At 29.3% G+C, this 19128-nt stretch overlaps 2 protein-coding genes across 2 annotated transcripts; one reads left to right on the top strand and one right to left on the bottom strand.

Moving 5' to 3' along the window:
• Positions 1-974: 974 nt before the first annotated feature.
• Positions 975-13983, bottom strand: LOC107449851 (WASH complex subunit washout). Its single transcript, XM_021145288.4, has 6 exons — positions 13533-13983; positions 10808-11094; positions 8686-8903; positions 5631-6112; positions 3372-3456; positions 975-1423 (listed from the first exon to the last, which is right to left on the bottom strand). Exons 1-6 carry the CDS (start codon positions 13767-13769, stop codon positions 1257-1259), a joined length of 1476 nt encoding a protein of 491 aa, XP_021000947.2. The 5' UTR covers positions 13770-13983; the 3' UTR covers positions 975-1256.
• A 424-nt stretch (positions 13984-14407) lies between these two features.
• Positions 14408-15469, top strand: eIF6 (eukaryotic translation initiation factor 6). Its single transcript, XM_016050230.5, has one exon. The coding sequence runs from the start codon at positions 14408-14410 to the stop codon at positions 15143-15145; it is 738 nt and encodes a 245-aa protein (XP_015905716.1). The 3' UTR covers positions 15146-15469.
• Positions 15470-19128: the final 3659 nt, after the last annotated feature.

Genomic DNA, 19128 nt, shown 5'->3' with positions numbered 1-19128 from the left:
ATATTTATGTATAGTCTTTTTTAAGTTTTTCTGTTTTCCACTATATAAGAATAATGAAAGTTAAATGCATTAAAAGAAAGAAAAGTACATATTACAAAAAGCCACTGAATAAAAAAATTAAAGGATAGCTAATCCATAGTCTCTGAATGTTTGCTTAAAATTTTATACCTATGCTTTTCAACTGGTCTTCTGCAGAATACTGACGCATAAGGAGAAATGTGCAGTGTGCTGCATTCTTCTCAATAGATTACATCTTTTGCATCAAGTTATAAAATTAACAACAAATTTTGGCACTAGATGGTGCTGGTGATTGAAAAGCTGTGAAATAATATTTCTTTTTGCTGCTTGTCAGATCATTCCAACAGAAATATTTACAATGATGTCTGCTAATATATTCCTCAGACTGTCCCATATTGTTTCTAAAAATGGAGGTTATTCTAAAAATATTTTTATAGCTTCTTTGCACTTAAGGCCATCTATTGAAAAACTATCTAGATATTTTTCAAAGTTGGGAAGAAAAATTTAACAAGTTTTCCTAAGCAAAAAGTAAAAATTCATATAGATCTATCTTCTTCTGATTTCCATTAATTGATTTTTCAAATCATTGATCATTATTAGAACAACCACTATTAAAATAAGTGAAGAATTCATCAAATTTTCCAGGTGGAGTTACTTTTAAAGAAAAATTTTTCTCTAAAATAATTTTAAATATTTACATCTAATTTCCAAAAATAATAACCATTTTATTTTTAAAAAATATAAAAACTTATGTTTTATATTGAAGTCACTACAACGTATTATTTCTGTGACTCTCAATTAAATGTTAATTTTTCTCAATAGAACATGGATTAAATATGAATTATCTCTATCAAACATGAATTCTGACAAACTAGTATCTAAAAATTCATATTCGTTTGAGTCAAATAATAAGAATTATTAAAATCCTAGTAAATAACAGCTTAGCACACAAAAAAGAAACTTCATAATAATATTTTATTAAGCATACAAATTGTCTAAAATATATTTATGCTTCCATACAAAAAATATCACAATTACATTATACTTACATTAACAAAAATTTTTTTTAAGTTGAGGCAATTCCACTGAATTGATTTTTGAACTTATTCTCTGAGCAAGGCAAACGATTATTAGATTTATATATAAATAACATTTAAAAAAAATTATAAAATTTTCATGAAACAATAATTTCTATTAACAAGAAATTTACTACAAAAAAAAGCGAAAATAGGAAAATTTTAGTCCCACTCATCATCATCATTTTCGTCATTCCCTGATGTACTTTCTTGTTGCTTGGATAGGGGAGGAGGAGGTATCATAGAAGAAATTTTTTCTAAGGCAGCCCCAGGATTAAGAGGTGGGGGTGGTACAACACCTCCTTCGGATGCACCAGCTTTGTTGGCACCTAAAAACATCACAATTAAACATAATTATATCGATGGTGTTTTCTATAGTAAAGAGCACTGCAGGCTCTTTATCACTCATATTTCCGACTTATCCGGTGTATTTTGAAAACATTCGGCGCAACGGGTAAAGAGTGAATACGGTAGTTAATTAAAGGACAGTAAACAGCAAAGACAGTTATGTAGTTACATAATAATAAACGTAAATGGTGGAAAAGATAATAAACATGTGGTTTGAGAAGTACAAAAAAATTAAAATTAATATTAGAATAAAAATCATTATAAAACACTTATTAACTTGTTAAAAATATACTAACTTGGAAATTTAAATCCAAATGATAATTTACTTAGATATATAAAGATATTTCAGGGGTCTGTCCTGGATAAATTTACTACCGTTTTGCGGTACCTTCACAAATTCAACTTTAGGAAAAACGGAAATTTCACAAAATACCTTTTCTTAAAATTTTATTTTTGTATCCCGTAAAAAACGATAAATCCATATTTTTGTGTTGATTTTTTTACATAATTTTAAATTTTCACAAATTATGTCTAAATTTTCACAAAATAGGTACCTCTCAGAAAAACCTAGACAGACTCCTGTATTTATTAGAATGATAATTACCAAATAATATAAGCTTTGTCTGTTCTTTAACTTAACTTTAATATACAAGACTTCAACTAAACACTAATGTATGCACAGCACATCGATTGCAACACTTCACGTCAAACTAATCAGAATTATTTAATATCATTAAATTCTTATGAAATGCAGCAGATTTAAGCTCAGTATTAAATTATTTATTTCTATAATTGAAAACAAAATTATCTATTTAAAAATATCAATTCCGATCGGGGCCATTTAATTTTCGGTCCTTCATACACAGTTAGACAAGTAAATGTTTAGTTTAATTGGAATCTGCCTGGGAGAGAGGATTCAAAGCCATAAATCAAACTAAAACCTAAACGCCATGCTACTTGTCTCTTTCAAACCTTGAGTCATCAACTTAAACTGGGCATTATTTGTTTTGCATGAAAGGAAACAGGCATGGGTTTACCAATAATACTTAATACTTATGATAATAATAGTTCTTTGTTAATACTAATGCTCAGCATTTATTCCAATGTATAATCATGCTTAATACCTTTTTTAATAATAGGTAATATTTTTTTTGTTAATAATACTTAGTATTCAAACTTAAGAGTACTGATGTAGATATAATATTGTTAAAATCTTCTAACAGATTAATAAAACTGAGGGACAAATTTTTTGTTGTATTTATACAAATATATTATCTTGCCTAATTCAGGTGCGGAGATTTCAAACCTAAAATTAGTTTTGCTCCTAAAGTTTAAATTTTTTTTAAATGACATTTTTAGTCTATTATTTGTCGAAATGCATAAGTTTAAAAACGTTATATATAACAGGGTGCGGCGTAAATGTTGTGAATAACTTCTAGGGGAGTTAGAGCACATCATCAGGTTGAAAAATACCTAGGAACCCAAGTCTGGAAATACCGTCGTACTAAGACATTTCTGGCATGGGTTAATATGCAGTTTTGATGTGCACTACTTTCCTAGTAGTTTGTTGCAACATTTATACGGCATTCTGTTGTTTATAACATTCTTAAACTTGTACATTTTGACAAAAATAGACTAAAAATATCATTAAAAAACATAGTTTGAAAAGAAAAACCACTTGAAAAGATTTAAGATCTCTTAAAAAATCTCATGCAACAGAAGAAAAAAAATTCTAACCTAGTGTAATAGGTACATTCATATGTTTTTATTAATATGCATTCGGGAAAAACAACTTGAGCACAAAAAAGTTTTATCTGAGCATGCTTTTTGAAGGCTAAAAAAATCGGCAGAGAATGTAAAAATTTTTAGATTTTCAAGCCTTGGTCACAGTACATTGCCAGCTGATAATTACAGAGAAAGTACCCTTACCAGATATTCCCTTTCTTCTCATTTGCAACTTATTAAATAAATCACTCATTAAATCTCCGCCACCAGCCGCAACGGTTTTCTCTTCCTAGATGAGAGAAAAAGAAGCATGAAATTTATATAAAATAATCGAGAATAAAAACACGATATAAATAAAATATAATTAGATTAAAAAAATTCAAGTTAGTTACATTAAAACTGAAGAGAAAAAACTATTTACAAAAATTTTAAACGTTTTCGGATTGTTTTTCTAAATCTTTTTGATTCCCCGAAAAATGCTCAACTTAAAATCTATATATAAACTAGAATATGAAATTAAAATAAAAAGACAGAAGAATTTCACTTATCAAATTAGGGTGATTGTTACATCTTCTTAAATGCAATTTTCTAACTTATTAAAGAACTAATAAATATTTTTGAATACTTTTTGTTTCATTTTATCCATCGAAATGTATTATTTTGAACTTAATTATCAAATTTTACATTTTAAGATTGTAATCATATTTGAACTTTGAACTTAAAAGAAAGTTTTAAAAATACCTACAACCCTAAAGTTAAACAATTGATAACTATATTCCATTGAACAATGAATGGAATTAAGCAAAAAAAGTAATTAGTTTAATTTTAATATTCTTAATAAATAGGTACCTCAATGTTACATGATTTTCTCACTCTTCACACTTTTGCCCTCTTCACTACCATGGTTACAGGAAATTCTGCCTTTTCCTCATAACAGTATGTTTCAATAAGGAGTGGGAATATACTGGGGTGGAGAAAAAGCAAGATTTATGAACACCATGGTAACGAACAGGGGGGGGGGGAATGTGGAGAATAGAGAAATGGAGAGCTCTTGAGAAACCCATTCTATTTCAAAAAGTATAAGGAAAATACTGTTGCATAATTCTCCATTCATTAACACAGAGAAAATTCTGTCTAAAAGGAACTTTAAAATCAATTTAATGAGTTGCATAACATCATCTTCAGTTAGACTTCGCAATAATCATAATTCCTGCTTATCTTTTACCAAGTTACAGACCCTCTGCTCAACTGATTGTGTTATTTACTGATTGTAGAGATGAGACATCTCATGTTTTTACTCTTTTTATTCTTTATTAACACAGTTTATGAACATAGAGTGTTTTCTCTTAAACTATTTTGGAAGCAATAAAATGTTGATAACAGTTCTTTCCTGTCAGCATAAATAAAAAAGTTTTCAAAACTTTTAAGAAAAATTACTCAATAAATCCTTGGTATGCTTTTAATTCAACAGAATTTTATATAAAAGCTTTGCCTTCACCTAACCAATTTTAAAAAATTTCCTCCAAATTCTGAGATTTTCTTTAAAGCAGGGCTCACAATGAGCACATAAAATGAGAAAAATATATTTCAAAAATATTCCTGGATTGAATACTTTAAAAATAGGCTAAAATCAGAAAAGCAAATTCACTAAGTTTCCCAAACTTATTAAAATAATTTACACAAAAAGGTAAAGATAAAAAAGAGAGAATTAAGAATATATTGTCTAAGATCCAAAAAAAAAAAAAAGATAATCAGACATATCATAGTTTGCATTTATAGAAGAATGTGATAAAATATTAATTTTGGAATGAAACAATAAAAAACATTATTAAAATATCTATCCATATCAACAAAAAAAAAAGATTTCTTTAAAAAATATATATAATAATAGAATGAAAAGACAATGACTATTTAGTTGCATATTTCAATTTTTAGCATCACACAAAATAAACATCATAACATATAAAGTTAATAAGAAAAAAAAATAAAAGCAGATTCCAATAAAAATAACAAAAAAAATTATAAAAAATAGTACAAATTTTAATTCCTATATTCAGTAATGGGGTGCCCAGCAGACTAAGAGCTTTCTATTAGCATGTGAAATTAGAAACTGTAACAGAATTAATACCACACAGAATTTTCGTCCCTAGAGAAAAATTAATGCTACACATTACAATAAGATACTAAAAAAAGTAACTAACTTTTACAATAAACTAACTCCTACAATCAGAGAACTTGATACTTGTTTTCCTCTCAAGTCAACACCACACACCCGCATTTTTGTCTCTACCAGGCAAAATTATAAAAAAATAATCTTGCAAATGGGCAACCATTCTTCAGATGAACATACATTTTACATATTTTATTAAATATATTGAACATTTTAAACACCCTAATTTTAAATTTACCACTATCAAAACTTAGCATACTAAAATTATACAAGAAAAACAATTAAAAGCAAACCTCTTTTTTCTTCTTAGCTTCTATTTTTCGGTCTTGAACACTTTTCAATTTTGCCTTTCCACTTCCGCCAGCCTTTCTTATAGACTCTAGTAAGTTAGCTCTAGCATCTCCAGGATTAGCAACTGCCTTTGGTGCTTCTGAAACTGGACTGGGCTTCTTTGTATCAAATGCAGCATCTTCACCAGGAGGTGCAACATCAGAAGACGGTGTTGGAGGAGGAGGTGGCGGCGGCGGAGGAGGAGGTGGAGGCGGCGGGGGTGGAGGAGGTGGTGGCGGTGCTTGAACTGGTAAAGAAGCAGGCGGAGCAGGTGGAATATTACTAAAAGTAGATGCGGAAGCTGCTGCAATAGGAGGAATGTCTTGAGGAATTTCAGGCATTATATCAGGCAATTCTGGTAAAGTTACACTATTAATGACAGGAACAGATGAGGGAGCAATAGAAGGGCCTAAATCAGCACTATATAGAAGATCATCAGCGACACCTGGGAAAATATAGCAATAATTACATAATTTTCGGTCAGAAATGACCCAATTCAACATGATATGAAACTTAACAATAACCTATGAAGCTCATACAAATATTTAAAACTGATGCTACACTCCAGCTGTAATTATATCTAAAACGACAGATATGAAAAAAAAAATTATAAGCCAAAACTTCTAAAACAGCTTGAAATACCATGACATATAGTGTCACAAAGTACCAGTTCAGTAAGTTATATGTAGGAAGTAGCAGTGGTGTACCCCACAACTACCGTGGCATGGGTGAGCATAAGGTTTGTCCAAGCACGCTCCAGAATAACTAACACAATGAATTACAATAATATTTTTTTTTTCATTTTATAAGATGTTTTTTTTTTAATTCCCTTTCCAAATGATAATAACCCGCAACTAAAATTTGAATATAATTATTGGACGATAGTGAATTATTTTCTTGTATTATTAAGATAAATTTCATTTTAATGTGGTAAGTGAGATGTATACAATATTTCAATTTAGTAACTTTCTTAAATTCTGTCTTTTATCACATTTACGATTTTCATAAATTAAAATAATTTAAATTAAAAAATATAAATTATTATATATTAAAATAAAATTAATAATTATAAATACCCAAATGCCTCATTATAATGCTTTTGTTTCATTTTATAATTTTAAAAATTTTATGTTAAGTCTAAGATAGGGTGCACTTATAAATTTTGCATGGGAGTACACCAAAGTCTATGCAAACCAATGATTAGCAGATCTCTACAGAGAAGCACTAAACTGGTAAAACCATTTGCATCATCTCTTTATAAGTTGACCACTTGTTCAAAAAAAATCAAATTGGTATACAGCAAGTAGTCAACTTACATAGGTTTAATTTTATTTGCATCCTTAAAAATTGTATTTATTATAGCAAAACAGATTGTAGGTTGGTTTTTATTTAAACAACATCAATATAAAAAAATATATTTAAACCTTCATTAGTTTGAAAATATTTCTCTAAAAAAGTAAACATTCATTTACAATTCTTTTCAGAAAAAGGAGATTGAGTTTATATGCAAAAATATGTGCATTGATCATCACATCAACATCAAAGGCTGAACACATTCAAAATAAAAAAAATATTATTCCTCTCACTCACTGAACACTAAGAAATCATATTTCTGTTTACTGTAATTGGCAGAGATTTTGTAAAGACACGGAATTCACCATTTTTAAAAGCGTTTTTGACTACAAACTTTATTTGGCAACAAACGTTGTTTTGACTACAAACTTTAAAAATGTATGAGTAATTTCAACAAATAAAATGCTCTCTTTGTAATTAAAAAAAGAGAAGACATTATATTTCCTAAGATTAAAACATATCAGAAATTGCAAATTTTCTTTTGATTTTTTTTTAATTACCTAGTTCTATTTTATAGTGTAAACTAATTTATAATTTATGAAAGCAATCATATTTTCCTTTCAATTTCGTTAAGTTTTGATTATTTATTTTAACACAACAAAATGGATAACACCCTATAAAGTATGTTGGTAAATTGTACATAGAACTATAAACGAAAAATAAGACTTTGGAAGTAACTTTATAACAAAAGCTGTTAAAATTGCAATTTAACAAATTTAAAACAAGTAAAATTTAATATAATCTATAACAAGCAAAACGAGCTTTATACAGGCTTTTAAAAAAAAAAACAAATATATTTCAATCCGTTAAATTTTGTCTTTAACTATATAAACGTTCTAAATTAGTCATTTAAAACAAGAACCTCTGATGAGATCACATCTTTGGTTTTACTTTTTTATTGATTGACTTTTTATTTTTCAATTGATAGAAGTTAGGAATTTATATCTCAATTAACTAAATTTCTAATACTTCATAATGCAATGATAAAATACTTATAAGAAATTAATAATTATATGCATTATAAGCATTACATAATAATTATAAGAAATTAATGTAACGTATAAAGTGCAGCTTTTGAACCTTGTATCATCTGTAGTTCTCCTTAGAAAAACAGAAATAAATACATAGACAAAAATACAATTTTGGTTATCAATAACTTCAATTAACAAAGTTTATTAGTTTTTACTAACAGCTCTGAACTATAACACTTTTAAATTAATATGCAGATATAATAAACGTTTCTCAACTATGTTTTTTGTTCAAAACTAAAAAAATTTATTTTAAAAATTCGATAGTTTACAATTTTTTTTATTTTAATACCTATTAATGGCATATTTTTTAAATTTATTATGAGGGACAATCCAAAAAGCAATAATAAACAATATAGTTAAAATGACAAAAGCACATAAATTTTGTGTCAGTTTTATGTTTCACCAACCAAGCGTTTTACAATTCTATACCTCAACGTAGGGTATAACAAACCCTCAGTCGGTTAAAAAATATTTAACTTTTCTTTAAAGATTAAAATTATTCATTAATGCTGAGAGAAAAAAAAGAAACAAATTAAACCAACATGCTTTATAAGCACATTACATCTAAATGGTAGATAACATAACGATATTGTAAAATAGAAAGTAAAAATATAAGGTAAAAATACTAAATTACCGGGTAAATCTGGTAAAGCTAGAGGAACATCCATTTCCGGTACTTGACCCATACCAGGATTGTAGGAATAGTTCATTTTTTCAACAGCTTCCATTGTCTGCCTCTGACTAATAGATATAGGAGCAGCCCCAATTTCATCTTTTGAAGTTTCTTCTTCTAAGCTCTTTTTAGTTTTGGTGACAGCCCCAAGTGGATCTAAAACCACATACTTCTTGTATCTATAGAAAAATAATGAAGCTTCATTTCATGGCATTTATTACTATACATTTATTTACTTGTTACTTCATAAACAATTAACAAGGCACATTTTCATTTCAGTAATAATTTTAAAAAGCTTTCTGTAAGCTGTTTTAAGAAGAATTTTTAAGCTAAACTCAATGTGAATCACACATCAGTTATCCCTTTTTCTGTGATAGTAATTTTTTCATTAGATGAACTTTGATAATGTGGCTTGTATTTATTGCATCTTTTAGAACCAGCAAAAAATTTACAATTAGTGTTTAAGAACAAAACATTTATATTACAAAGGCTTTCAAATAATAGTTCTCTCTTTTTAATGTAATTAGCAGTTTCAAGGAAATTTTTCTTAAACATAAATGTTTGCTAATTAAAAAAGCAGCATAAATCTCTAACGCTAAAGAAAAATCGTAAATCAGAAGTGATAAGCAATGTTACTCAAAGGTTGAAAATATGCAAAATTGTCAATCAGAAAATTCAGAAGTCATCAGGATCAGAAGAGCATACATTTTGAATTAAATAATTTATTTTTTGTAAAAACTCTAGACAGGGATTATGAAAAAGGCAAATCTAAATGAAAAAAAAAACTAGGTTAAAAAAGGGTAAACTTTTTTACATATACCATTTGAAATAATGTGTATTATTGTTATATTTTTCGATAAGACTTTCCTTATAAAAATGGGAATTTAATCTTTGTACTGGAAGTAAAACTTAAACGATGTAAGAAACAAAAATACACACAGTGTGAAAAAGTGTTTTTTTAGCTCAGATTTAACTCAATCATCGACCTTGTCAAAATCACTGGCACTAAGATGCATTTTGCTCTTTAATGTTATTATTTTACATATACCAATATAAACTATTTTTAATATTTGTTTTTACATGTAAGATATTAATAGCTTTCTAACAAAAATAAACATCATCATTCAACTATTTTCTAAAAATTTAAATTATGACATTAAAACATACTCAGACAGTTTGAACAAAGCTGAAAAACATGGCTGTCCACATAAAAAATAATGGAAAAATTACTCTACTTCCTGATCATTCGTTTCAAGAGATCAATTTACACAGGAACTTCTTCCATCAGATTTAATGATAATAAAGAACATTAATTAACAGGGTGCGTAGTCAGTTTTTCAATCAAAAAATAAGTACCTTTTAAGTACTTTTCAAGCACTCAAAAAAATATTTTTAATCACCTTCCAAAAAAAACATTATAATTAGGATCTGTGCAGTAGTAAAAATTATTTTTTCTATCATTTAAAGTACTTAATTTATAAACATAAAATCAATAAAATTCAAAAAGATTTTCAAAAGTTTGACATAATTATGATAATATAACTAGTTTCTGATCAATATCGCAAAGAAAATTGTGAAAATAATGAATTTTTTGTAATTTAGAACAACAATCTAAATTACAAAGAATAAAAATCTCTTTTTAAAAGATAGAAAATTAAACACTTTTTACAAACCCCAAATAAAAAAAAGCTCCTTTAAGGGCTTATAAAAAACGTAAATCATAAATAAGCACCATAGAGCGCTTTTTAAAAAAGCTACGCACCCTGGTTAATATAAAGCTAAAGTTTCTGTTTTTAATTTTTCTCAACTGATGCAATAGGATTGAATAATTTGGTTCCAGTACGTCAATTATTATAGATTAAAAACTACTTAAATGAGTTTTGGTAATAAGAACTTATAATCATTTAACAAATAAAACAGGAGCGAACTATCATTCAAACTAATTAAAGCCCCAATATCCACAATTTATCAACATTTTATATCATAATATTGAGAATTTTTTTAACATTAAAATCTTTACTCATAAAATGAAAAAAAAATTAAATGTCTATTACTTGTGAAAATAAAATAACATTTCACTTACGGATTTTCAGAAGTGTTAAAAAGAAGAAGAGTGCTCAAAGAATTCAAATTTTTTGGTAAACTTCCCAGACCCTCTTCCATCAACTGATCCCTTTCTCTCAAACGCTCAGGCACTCTTACATTGTAAAATTGAAGTTTCTGCTTTAAAGTTTTTTCATCCGGTGTGATATGCTTGGATTTCACATGATAAGAAGAAGCTTGTTTACCAATAAGCTCTGGGTCAACTACAAATAATGCTTTGTACTCGTCTAACTCTTCCGCTCCAGGATATTTATAACTAGAAAATACCTGAAATGCATAAGAAAAAAGTTATTTATAATTTTTTTTCTTTAAAAAAGAACATAGTAATTCCATTTTATTTTTATATTATAACTAAACATCTATAGCCACCTGATGACAAGTACTTGTGGGGATAGTGAGTAGTTTGTCAACAACAATGTCAGCATTCATCGATGAAGAGGTACTCCAACACAGAATTGAGTTAACTTGTCTTATATACTAGTGAATTGGAATTACATATTTGTAGGGGTAGATACACTACAGTACTCCCCCACCAGAAGTAAATCTGTGGTAGAATTCGATGAACGGATACCACTAGTTGATTCGTTGCTGTTTTGTGAGAAGCCATGAGAGCTGTATTAAGATCACCATACTTTTTGAGTGCTGATCGTGAGAGCAGTATTAAGTTCACGGCCGTGTTTTCTCCTGCGCTGCCTGTAGCAGTTGAGTGTATACGTTGCACGTTATGTGTGATTGAGAATGACAAGCAACAGCGTGAGGAGGATAACGTCACAGTCAAAAGTCAACTGTTCAATGTGGACCATCCATCGAAATAGGCATGTTCATTTCGAAGTGGGGGTTTCTGTCAAGGTAGGCATGTTCACATTACGTCCGGGTCACCAATGTGGGGATAGTGAGTAGTCATCGACAATGTCGACATTCATCTATGAAAAGGTACCACAACATAGAATCGAGTTAACATGTCTTATACACTAGTGAATTGGAATTACACATTTGTTGAGGTAGATACACTACATACTCACCGCTTTGAAACTGTCTTGGTAAAAAGGTATTAGTTAGAATTACTGTCTATTAGGCTAATCACCTTGATAACAAAATATTGAAAAGATTTTTTTAATAGATACCTAATAAAGAACACATGGCTCAACTGTGAGATTTCTTTCTTCATAAAAAAAAAGTGTGAAAGCATTACTGTCAGCTAGTTTCTTAAAGTTTACCTTATAATCTTGTAAAGAACATGTGATCTGAAATTGAAACTTCAGGCACCTTAATTATGCTTTAAAATTGCAGTGACATTAAGTTAACAGACTCTTGTGATAACAGATTATCATTATGTAAATAATATTTAAGTGACTAATTAAAAACCATCTAGGATCATTTAAATATACTTAGCCATAAGTTCTGTAAATAGTAGAAAGAAGTAAAGAAATAGTTTCTTTTACAGGAAAAAATTTACAGATTCTTATTTATTCAAAAAAAAAAAAAAACTAAAAGGAAAAGGTTAAATAAGACAATGCCTGGGTCTCATAATTCTAGGTTGATGAATTAAAATGTGATAGTGGTAATGGCGATTCTAAAATCACTAAGTCAACTTAAAACAATGAGTAATTTTAAGAACAGGAGAAAGCCTTATATTATTCAATTACTTTTGTTACAACAAATCTAAAATCTACTTACCAGGAATGCAATTTTTTTTATTTCTTTACTATAATCTCTAACTATATTTAGTAACTTTAATCGCCAAAAGGTCTTTTTACTAACAAATAATTTTTTAAAAAATGTGATACAAGTTGCTCAGGTGTGGTTACGAGCCTTCAAATTTGTCTCCTTTTGTAATGTTCTTTTTTTTCTCTTCAGATGATGGAAAAATTCATGTAAAAAATAACTACACCAAAATACCAACCAACTTTCGAGTAATGATGCAAGAAAAATTTAACAATCATAACAAAAGGGAGCTAATAAATCCTGCCCACTCCCGAGACAACCTCTAGATACATATTTTTTCTTTGCAAGTTTAAAATCTCTTAGGCCCCCAGGCAATTTAAGTTGGCGCACATAAGTACCAATTAGGATGTATAATGTGGCGACTTTTTGGGCAAAGGTATACAGAAATCTTACCTAAAAAAAGTCGCAGGAAAAGATCCTTCAACTAATGGAGATTTCAATTTTCCAACCTACCTATGGTACTTTTAAAAAAAAAAGAGAAAATCTTTTAATCTTAGTCCAAGAGCCCATCAAACTGCCTTTTCACGCTTCTTGAGTGGCCACACTAGATCCTTTACTTTCAACAGACAACGTGCTCGACAGACATGGCCTCCATTGAGCATATCCCAGTTTTCCTCCGCCAGACTCCAGTTTTTTTTACGGACTTTTTGGAGGTGTTCGGATTCATGGGAGTTGTCTAGCGCTGCTAGACGATTGCGAGATTAGCAACAACAACAACCTATGGTACTGATGATGTTAGATAATCGAGGTCCTACATTTGGGCCGCTTCTAAACAAATTCTTTAGGACTTTCAACTTTGTGTGTCAATTTTTTAAAAAGATACATGCGTTTTTATCTTCAAATAATAATTTTAATACAGATGCAGGACTGTTGTAAAAAGAAATTACAATAATTTATGTGATGTTAAGGTTGCATTTGTATTTTAATCAAATTGAATGTAACATTCTCTACCGTGAAAAATATTAATAAAAGAATGATACCTTAGTTGCTTTACTGCTTCCTTTAATTTTGTTTATTTTTCTTTGAGCAATGTCTGCTCTATCGGATACTGACTGCAAGCGTTTACTGTATTCAGTTACACGATCTAAAATCTTCTGAAAAATAGTGTCCGTAATTCTTTTAGTATAATCCAAAGAATCGGCAATCTGTACCATAGCTTCCTCCCTCCTTAAATCCGGAGGAATAAGTGACAATTCAAAGGCTTGCATCTTCATCATAAATTATTAATAAAACACATAAATTTAAACTTCAAAATTTATTTCTAAGAAAAGATTAACAAAAAATTTTCATTTTATTCCCGAAGAATAACAAATTCGATATATATAAAAAGTTTTGAAAGTTGTTTTCCCCTCGCTTGTTACAAGAAATGCAAACCAAAATATAAACAACCAACAGCCTGAGCTCTGCTTGTCACCACTTCATGTGTTCTAAAAGGATACGCCTCCATCGATTAAAATAATGTTTTGGAAGGCGACAAGCCACAAATTTTGCTTTCACAAATGCTTTTTTTCAACATGTTGTGCAATCAGTTTAAAGAAAATTGAAGTGAAATAATTAAGTAGTGCTTAATACTTTTACGAAATATCAACAGGAAAAAACCCGTACAACCGGTTATTTCAGTTTTTGATTATATGTTTAATATCTTTCATAAACTAAAAAACTGAAAAAGTTTTTTAGAAGTGACTAAGATTGAAAAGTTATATAGTTCTCTTGTTCTATGGTTATCTTCATTTGTTTACAAAGTTTACAATCGCCGACGAGCTCAAATCTCACGTGTGACGTTCAATTCTATTATTTTTCTCTTATAAATCGAATTCGATTTATTATAATTAGCGGTGTACGCTAACTTTTGAGCATGGCATTAAGAGTTCAATTTGAAAACAATAACGAGGTTGGTGTGTTTTCAAAATTAACCAACACTTATTGTTTGGTAGCAATAGGAGGCTCCGAAAATTTTTACAGTGTCTTTGAAGGCGAACTTGGTGATACCATTCCTGTTATACATACTTCCATTGCTGGATGTCGTATCATCGGAAGAATGTGCGTAGGTAACAGACACGGTCTTTTAGTTCCAAATTCTACAACTGATCAAGAACTGCAACATCTTCGAAATTCTCTTCCAGAGGAAGTTAAGATTCAAAGAGTGGAAGAGCGATTATCAGCTTTAGGCAATGTAATTGCATGTAACGATTATGTCGCACTCGCCCATCCTGATTTAGACAAAGAAACGGAAGAGATTTTAGCAGATACTCTCAAAGTTGAAGTATTCGGTCATTCTATTGCAAGTAATACTTTGACTGGAAGTTACTGCTCTTTGAGTAATCAAGGAGGACTTGTTCATCCAAAAACATCAGCTGAAGAACAGAAAGAGCTCTCTTCACTATTGCAAATCCCATTAGTTGCTGGCTCTGTAAATCGTGGTAGTGATGTCATTGGTGCTGGTATGGTTGTAAATGATTGGTGTGCTTTTTGTGGGCTAGATACTACCAGCACTGAAATTTCAGTAATTGAAAGCATTTTTAAACTTGGTGATGTTTTACCTGCAGCAATAACCAGTGATATGAGGAATGCTCTAATTGACAGTATGGCTTGAAGTGCTATGTAAATCAATTTTTATTGAATGTAAATCCAGTAACTTTTATTTTTTGTTGTATCAATGTAAAGTAATTTTTATTCCCTCTAGTAAATTTTTTTAATTATTTCAATTTCATTAAGTTTTCCTACCTGACCTTTTAAATGTTAAATTATCATCAATTGAAAAAAATAATATGATTAATGTTTGTTAATTTATTGTTAAATGCTTCACGATACAAGAAAATGTAAATAAGTTGAAAAGCAAAATCAAGAGGTTTTTTTTCAATCATATTATTTTACATAGCATTATGTTTACTTACAATAAATTTGGTTTTGAAGTTGATATTTGTACTTCTTTCAGGGTGATTGTATTCCAGGTTTTTCGTATCATCTTTTGAGGTCTAGGGGTGAGGCCTGTGATTTTTTTCATGGATTTCTGCATTTCTCAAGACCATCAATTCGTGGACTTCAGCATATTAAAACTTTTAATCCACTGATATGTTCAGTGAGTTCCTTAATCTAACATTTAAATTTTAAAATTTTCGCTTAATCGTAATTGCGAGACAGCTTCATACTTGTGATTCTTCTGTGATTTGATTCTTTTGGTGTATCAAATTGCCGCAATTTTAGAAAAATATGACCATAAAAGAGTAACGCTGATAAAAAAAATTGGTCTTAAAATGTAATTTTAATGTTTAAGATCACAGTTTTCTATGTTACCAGTCATCTGCTTTTACTGTTCAGGAAAAGATTCTTATTAAAAGAATAAATTTTGTCATGCCTGAATATAAATAAAAATATAAGCAGTACATGATTCGTGGTTCAGTATAAAGTAATCTAGTTTCAATTCTTCAAATTTTTCTTTTCAAGAACATAAATTTGTAAGCCATTTGCAAGTTTTAGAACTTAACACGCATCTGTGGAGGAAAAAAACTATTTCTAACATAGTAGTAAAAAATATGAATTTAGATTGATTACTAATTAAATCTTAAAAAAAAAACATAATTTAAAAATACTTTTCTAATAAATACTCTGCGGAATATTTGACCAATCGGATATTCGGTATAAGGGACGAATATTCTTTACGGCTCTCATTTTTAGTAAGATGTTTTTACGGGGTTTAAATTTCATGCACCTCACTTTGTTGTGTTCGATTCGTGATAATTCTATTGCAACTTCACCACTATAACTTATTGGTCTTTTATTCAACATTTCTACAGCCTTTTCCACAAGGTTTTCCTAACTCTGATATTGCAACATGCTAATTTTAGACTAAGTCTCATTGCTTTCTCCAAGAATCTGCCATGGAACAATTTTGTGAGATTAATTTTATAATGTGACATTTCGTGAAGATAGAATTATATGAATGGGAATGGGATGTGTTTTTTAGAATTTGGATGTTTTAAAGAGACTGCAAAACAGTCCTAATTTCAACATGGATATCTGTTCCAAATTTTCGTAAAAATAATATTTCAAAATTAATTAAACTTTTTTTTTCTCGATTAGTATGTTGTAGCAATTAATCAAACATCAATATTCTGGCAATTTTTTTTACCTTTCTTTCTTCTAAACAAAGCTGTACTACTTCTCCATTAATTTTGCTTATTAATTCTATTGTTTATTTTATTTAAAATTATTAAGTTCTTTGGAAATGCATATTAAAAACATAATTAAAGAAAAATATTTCAGATTACCGAAGGAATACTAATTTGGTGACCAAGTCCACCTATGCTACCACTTTCATCTTAATCACTGAGGTTATCAGTTAACACAATATGTAATCAGGGTGCGTAGCCAAATCTTCCTACAAAAAATAAGCACTCAAAAAACATTTTTAAGCACTATATACTAAAAAAATGCAAAATAATTTTCAAAGACGATCATGATAAAAAACTAACTAAGAACTCTTTTCTTGATTATATTAGCCTTTATAAAAAGATCAAGAGGTTTTTCAGTTCGATATCAGACGGTGGAAAATGAAGCCTGAAATTAAGAATATCTTACAAAATACAGCAGAGTTGCACATGAGAGTACAAGAATCTCACAGAACCCAGCTCATTATAAGCACATGCGAACTCTTCAGTATTTCATCAAACTTGTAAAATGATTGGCGCTTTCATACGCTATGAACCGATGGTACGCTGAAATAGATTGTCGTTGAATGAATTGTGAAAAGTGCGCTTTCGCATAATATGTGGCGAAAATGGACATGGTAAATTTAAAAATCTCATTTTCGAAAAGAGAAAACACCCAATGAAAAAAGCCCCTTTAAGGGCTTTTAAAAAATTAAAATAAGCACTTTTTAAAAAAGCTATGCACCATTTTTATTTACTGTTTTAATTACTTAATTTTATAGAAACACTCAGAAGTTGGGCACCTCCAAAGAGCAGGGCACATCGACCAGAGGTCTATTGTACCCATAATCATGATTAATAAGAAAGCCAGGCTGAAATGAAGTTCAGCAACCACCCGACAGGAATGTCTTGCAGTTTCCAGGCCTTAATGCAATGATGCTCAAATCTTTGAGCAGAATAGACCTTACAATCACAGAGTATATGTCGTGAAGTCTCCTCTTCAAGATTACCTTTACAAAGAGGATTTGATTCAATACCCATTCTGTATAGGTGTCTCCTGAGAGTGAGAAAACCAATGTTCCTGTTTAGCTTAAGTTCTTTTTGACGTACATTAGGGCTATTACAATTCAACACTTTGGCTTGTTTCTGACCATTTGATCATGAACAATTTTGCCATTGAGCTTGAATATAGATGCCCTGAATGATGGGGGAGAAATTCCCAAGAATAGAAACACACGTTAAATGCATAACTATAAAGAAATGAACACATGGTTTCAATTAACTTTAAAAACACAAATTGTGACTTAGTCAACCTTTACTACTAAAGTTTATCTTAAATAACGAACAAAAAAGTAATTAAATATTAAAGAATTTACAATAAACTCCTTTTTGCATCATTGATGCTATCTTTAAATTATAATAAATACTGAATCGTAGGCAGTTTAATTCATATTAATGGCCGGGGGATAGTTCTAAAAAATTCCGTTATCAAACATTTCTGTCAAAGGATGGAATTGAAATTTTTGAATAATTTCCAAGATCGAGGGCTGAATATACCTTCATCCATTATCCAAAATTCATAATGCTAGTACAAATAGTTCTGGAGTTACCGAGTTCTAAAAGAAAGACACTCTTGACTAACTTCTAATTTTATTATAAATTATCAACTACAATTATATAAAAGTAATATCAGTTTGAAAATATCTTCTGCATTTAACCAAGAGTTGTTTTGGTGTTCACTTTTAATGTTTGAATACTAAAATTAGCATACTGTTTGTAATATTGAATATAATATAGTGATTAGTAGGATTGTAATTATAAAATTTGATTATACAGTAGGGAACCGATTATCCGGAACAGTCGGAATCGCTATTCCAGATAACTGATTTTTCCGGTTTTCTGAATCGCTACAAAAAGCAGTTTTTTTTTATTGTTAAACCAAACGAAAAAATAAAAAAATTTGGAAATAATCTTAAAACTAAGAAAAAACAATGAAGTAATACACTAATGATTATTTCCAAATGATGGTAAGGTAAACCTCTTTAAAAAAAGAAAGAAAAATCGTAAGATCTTACAAGGAAAAGAAAAAAAAAATTTAAAATGGCGAGAAATTTTATCGAATTTTGTTCCGGTTTTTTGGTTTTCTGATTTCCGGATAACGGGTTCTGTACTGTATTTTAATAACTCTTAACATAGTTATAAAATTAAGTTCCAGTACACTCCTTAACATAAAACGGAGAAACTATCATTGTGTTTATTTAAGATATTTTTCTTTCCGAATTCCTGCTTTTTAGTGTATTAAAAAATGAAACATTCAATAGTCTGGAAGTTAATATTTAATCTAGATTACAATTATAAAGTGTTTAAATAAAAAGTTTTTTCCTCTTGGATTGGAAGAAACTTATTTCTTCTAGGGCAAGTTTTTCTA

Source organism: Parasteatoda tepidariorum, chromosome 2, assembly GCF_982258835.1.
Source record: "Parasteatoda tepidariorum strain Cologne lab strain chromosome 2, Ptep-v5.0, whole genome shotgun sequence".
Taxonomy (NCBI): domain Eukaryota; kingdom Metazoa; phylum Arthropoda; class Arachnida; order Araneae; family Theridiidae; genus Parasteatoda; species Parasteatoda tepidariorum.
The sequence above is the reverse complement of the archived record's forward strand: the minus strand, read 5'-3'. Positions and strand labels throughout refer to the sequence as shown.

What these genes read in the sequence shown, in the direction of transcription:
- LOC107449851 (XM_021145288.4), bottom strand. Translation starts at nt 13,769, where the DNA reads ATGATGAAGATGCAAGCCTTTGAATTGTCACTTATTCCTCCGGATTTA. An exon ending in TTTAACACTTCTGAAAATCC is followed by an intron (nt 8,904 to 10,807) that starts GTAAGTGAAATG and finishes ATTTTTCTATAG; the next exon opens with ATACAAGAAGTATGTGGTTT. An exon ending in AGCTTTACCAGATTTACCCG is followed by an intron (nt 6,113 to 8,685) that starts GTAATTTAGTAT and finishes ATATTTTCCCAG; the next exon opens with GTGTCGCTGATGATCTTCTA.
- eIF6 (XM_016050230.5), top strand. Translation starts at nt 14,408, where the DNA reads ATGGCATTAAGAGTTCAATTTGAAAACAATAACGAGGTTGGTGTGTTT.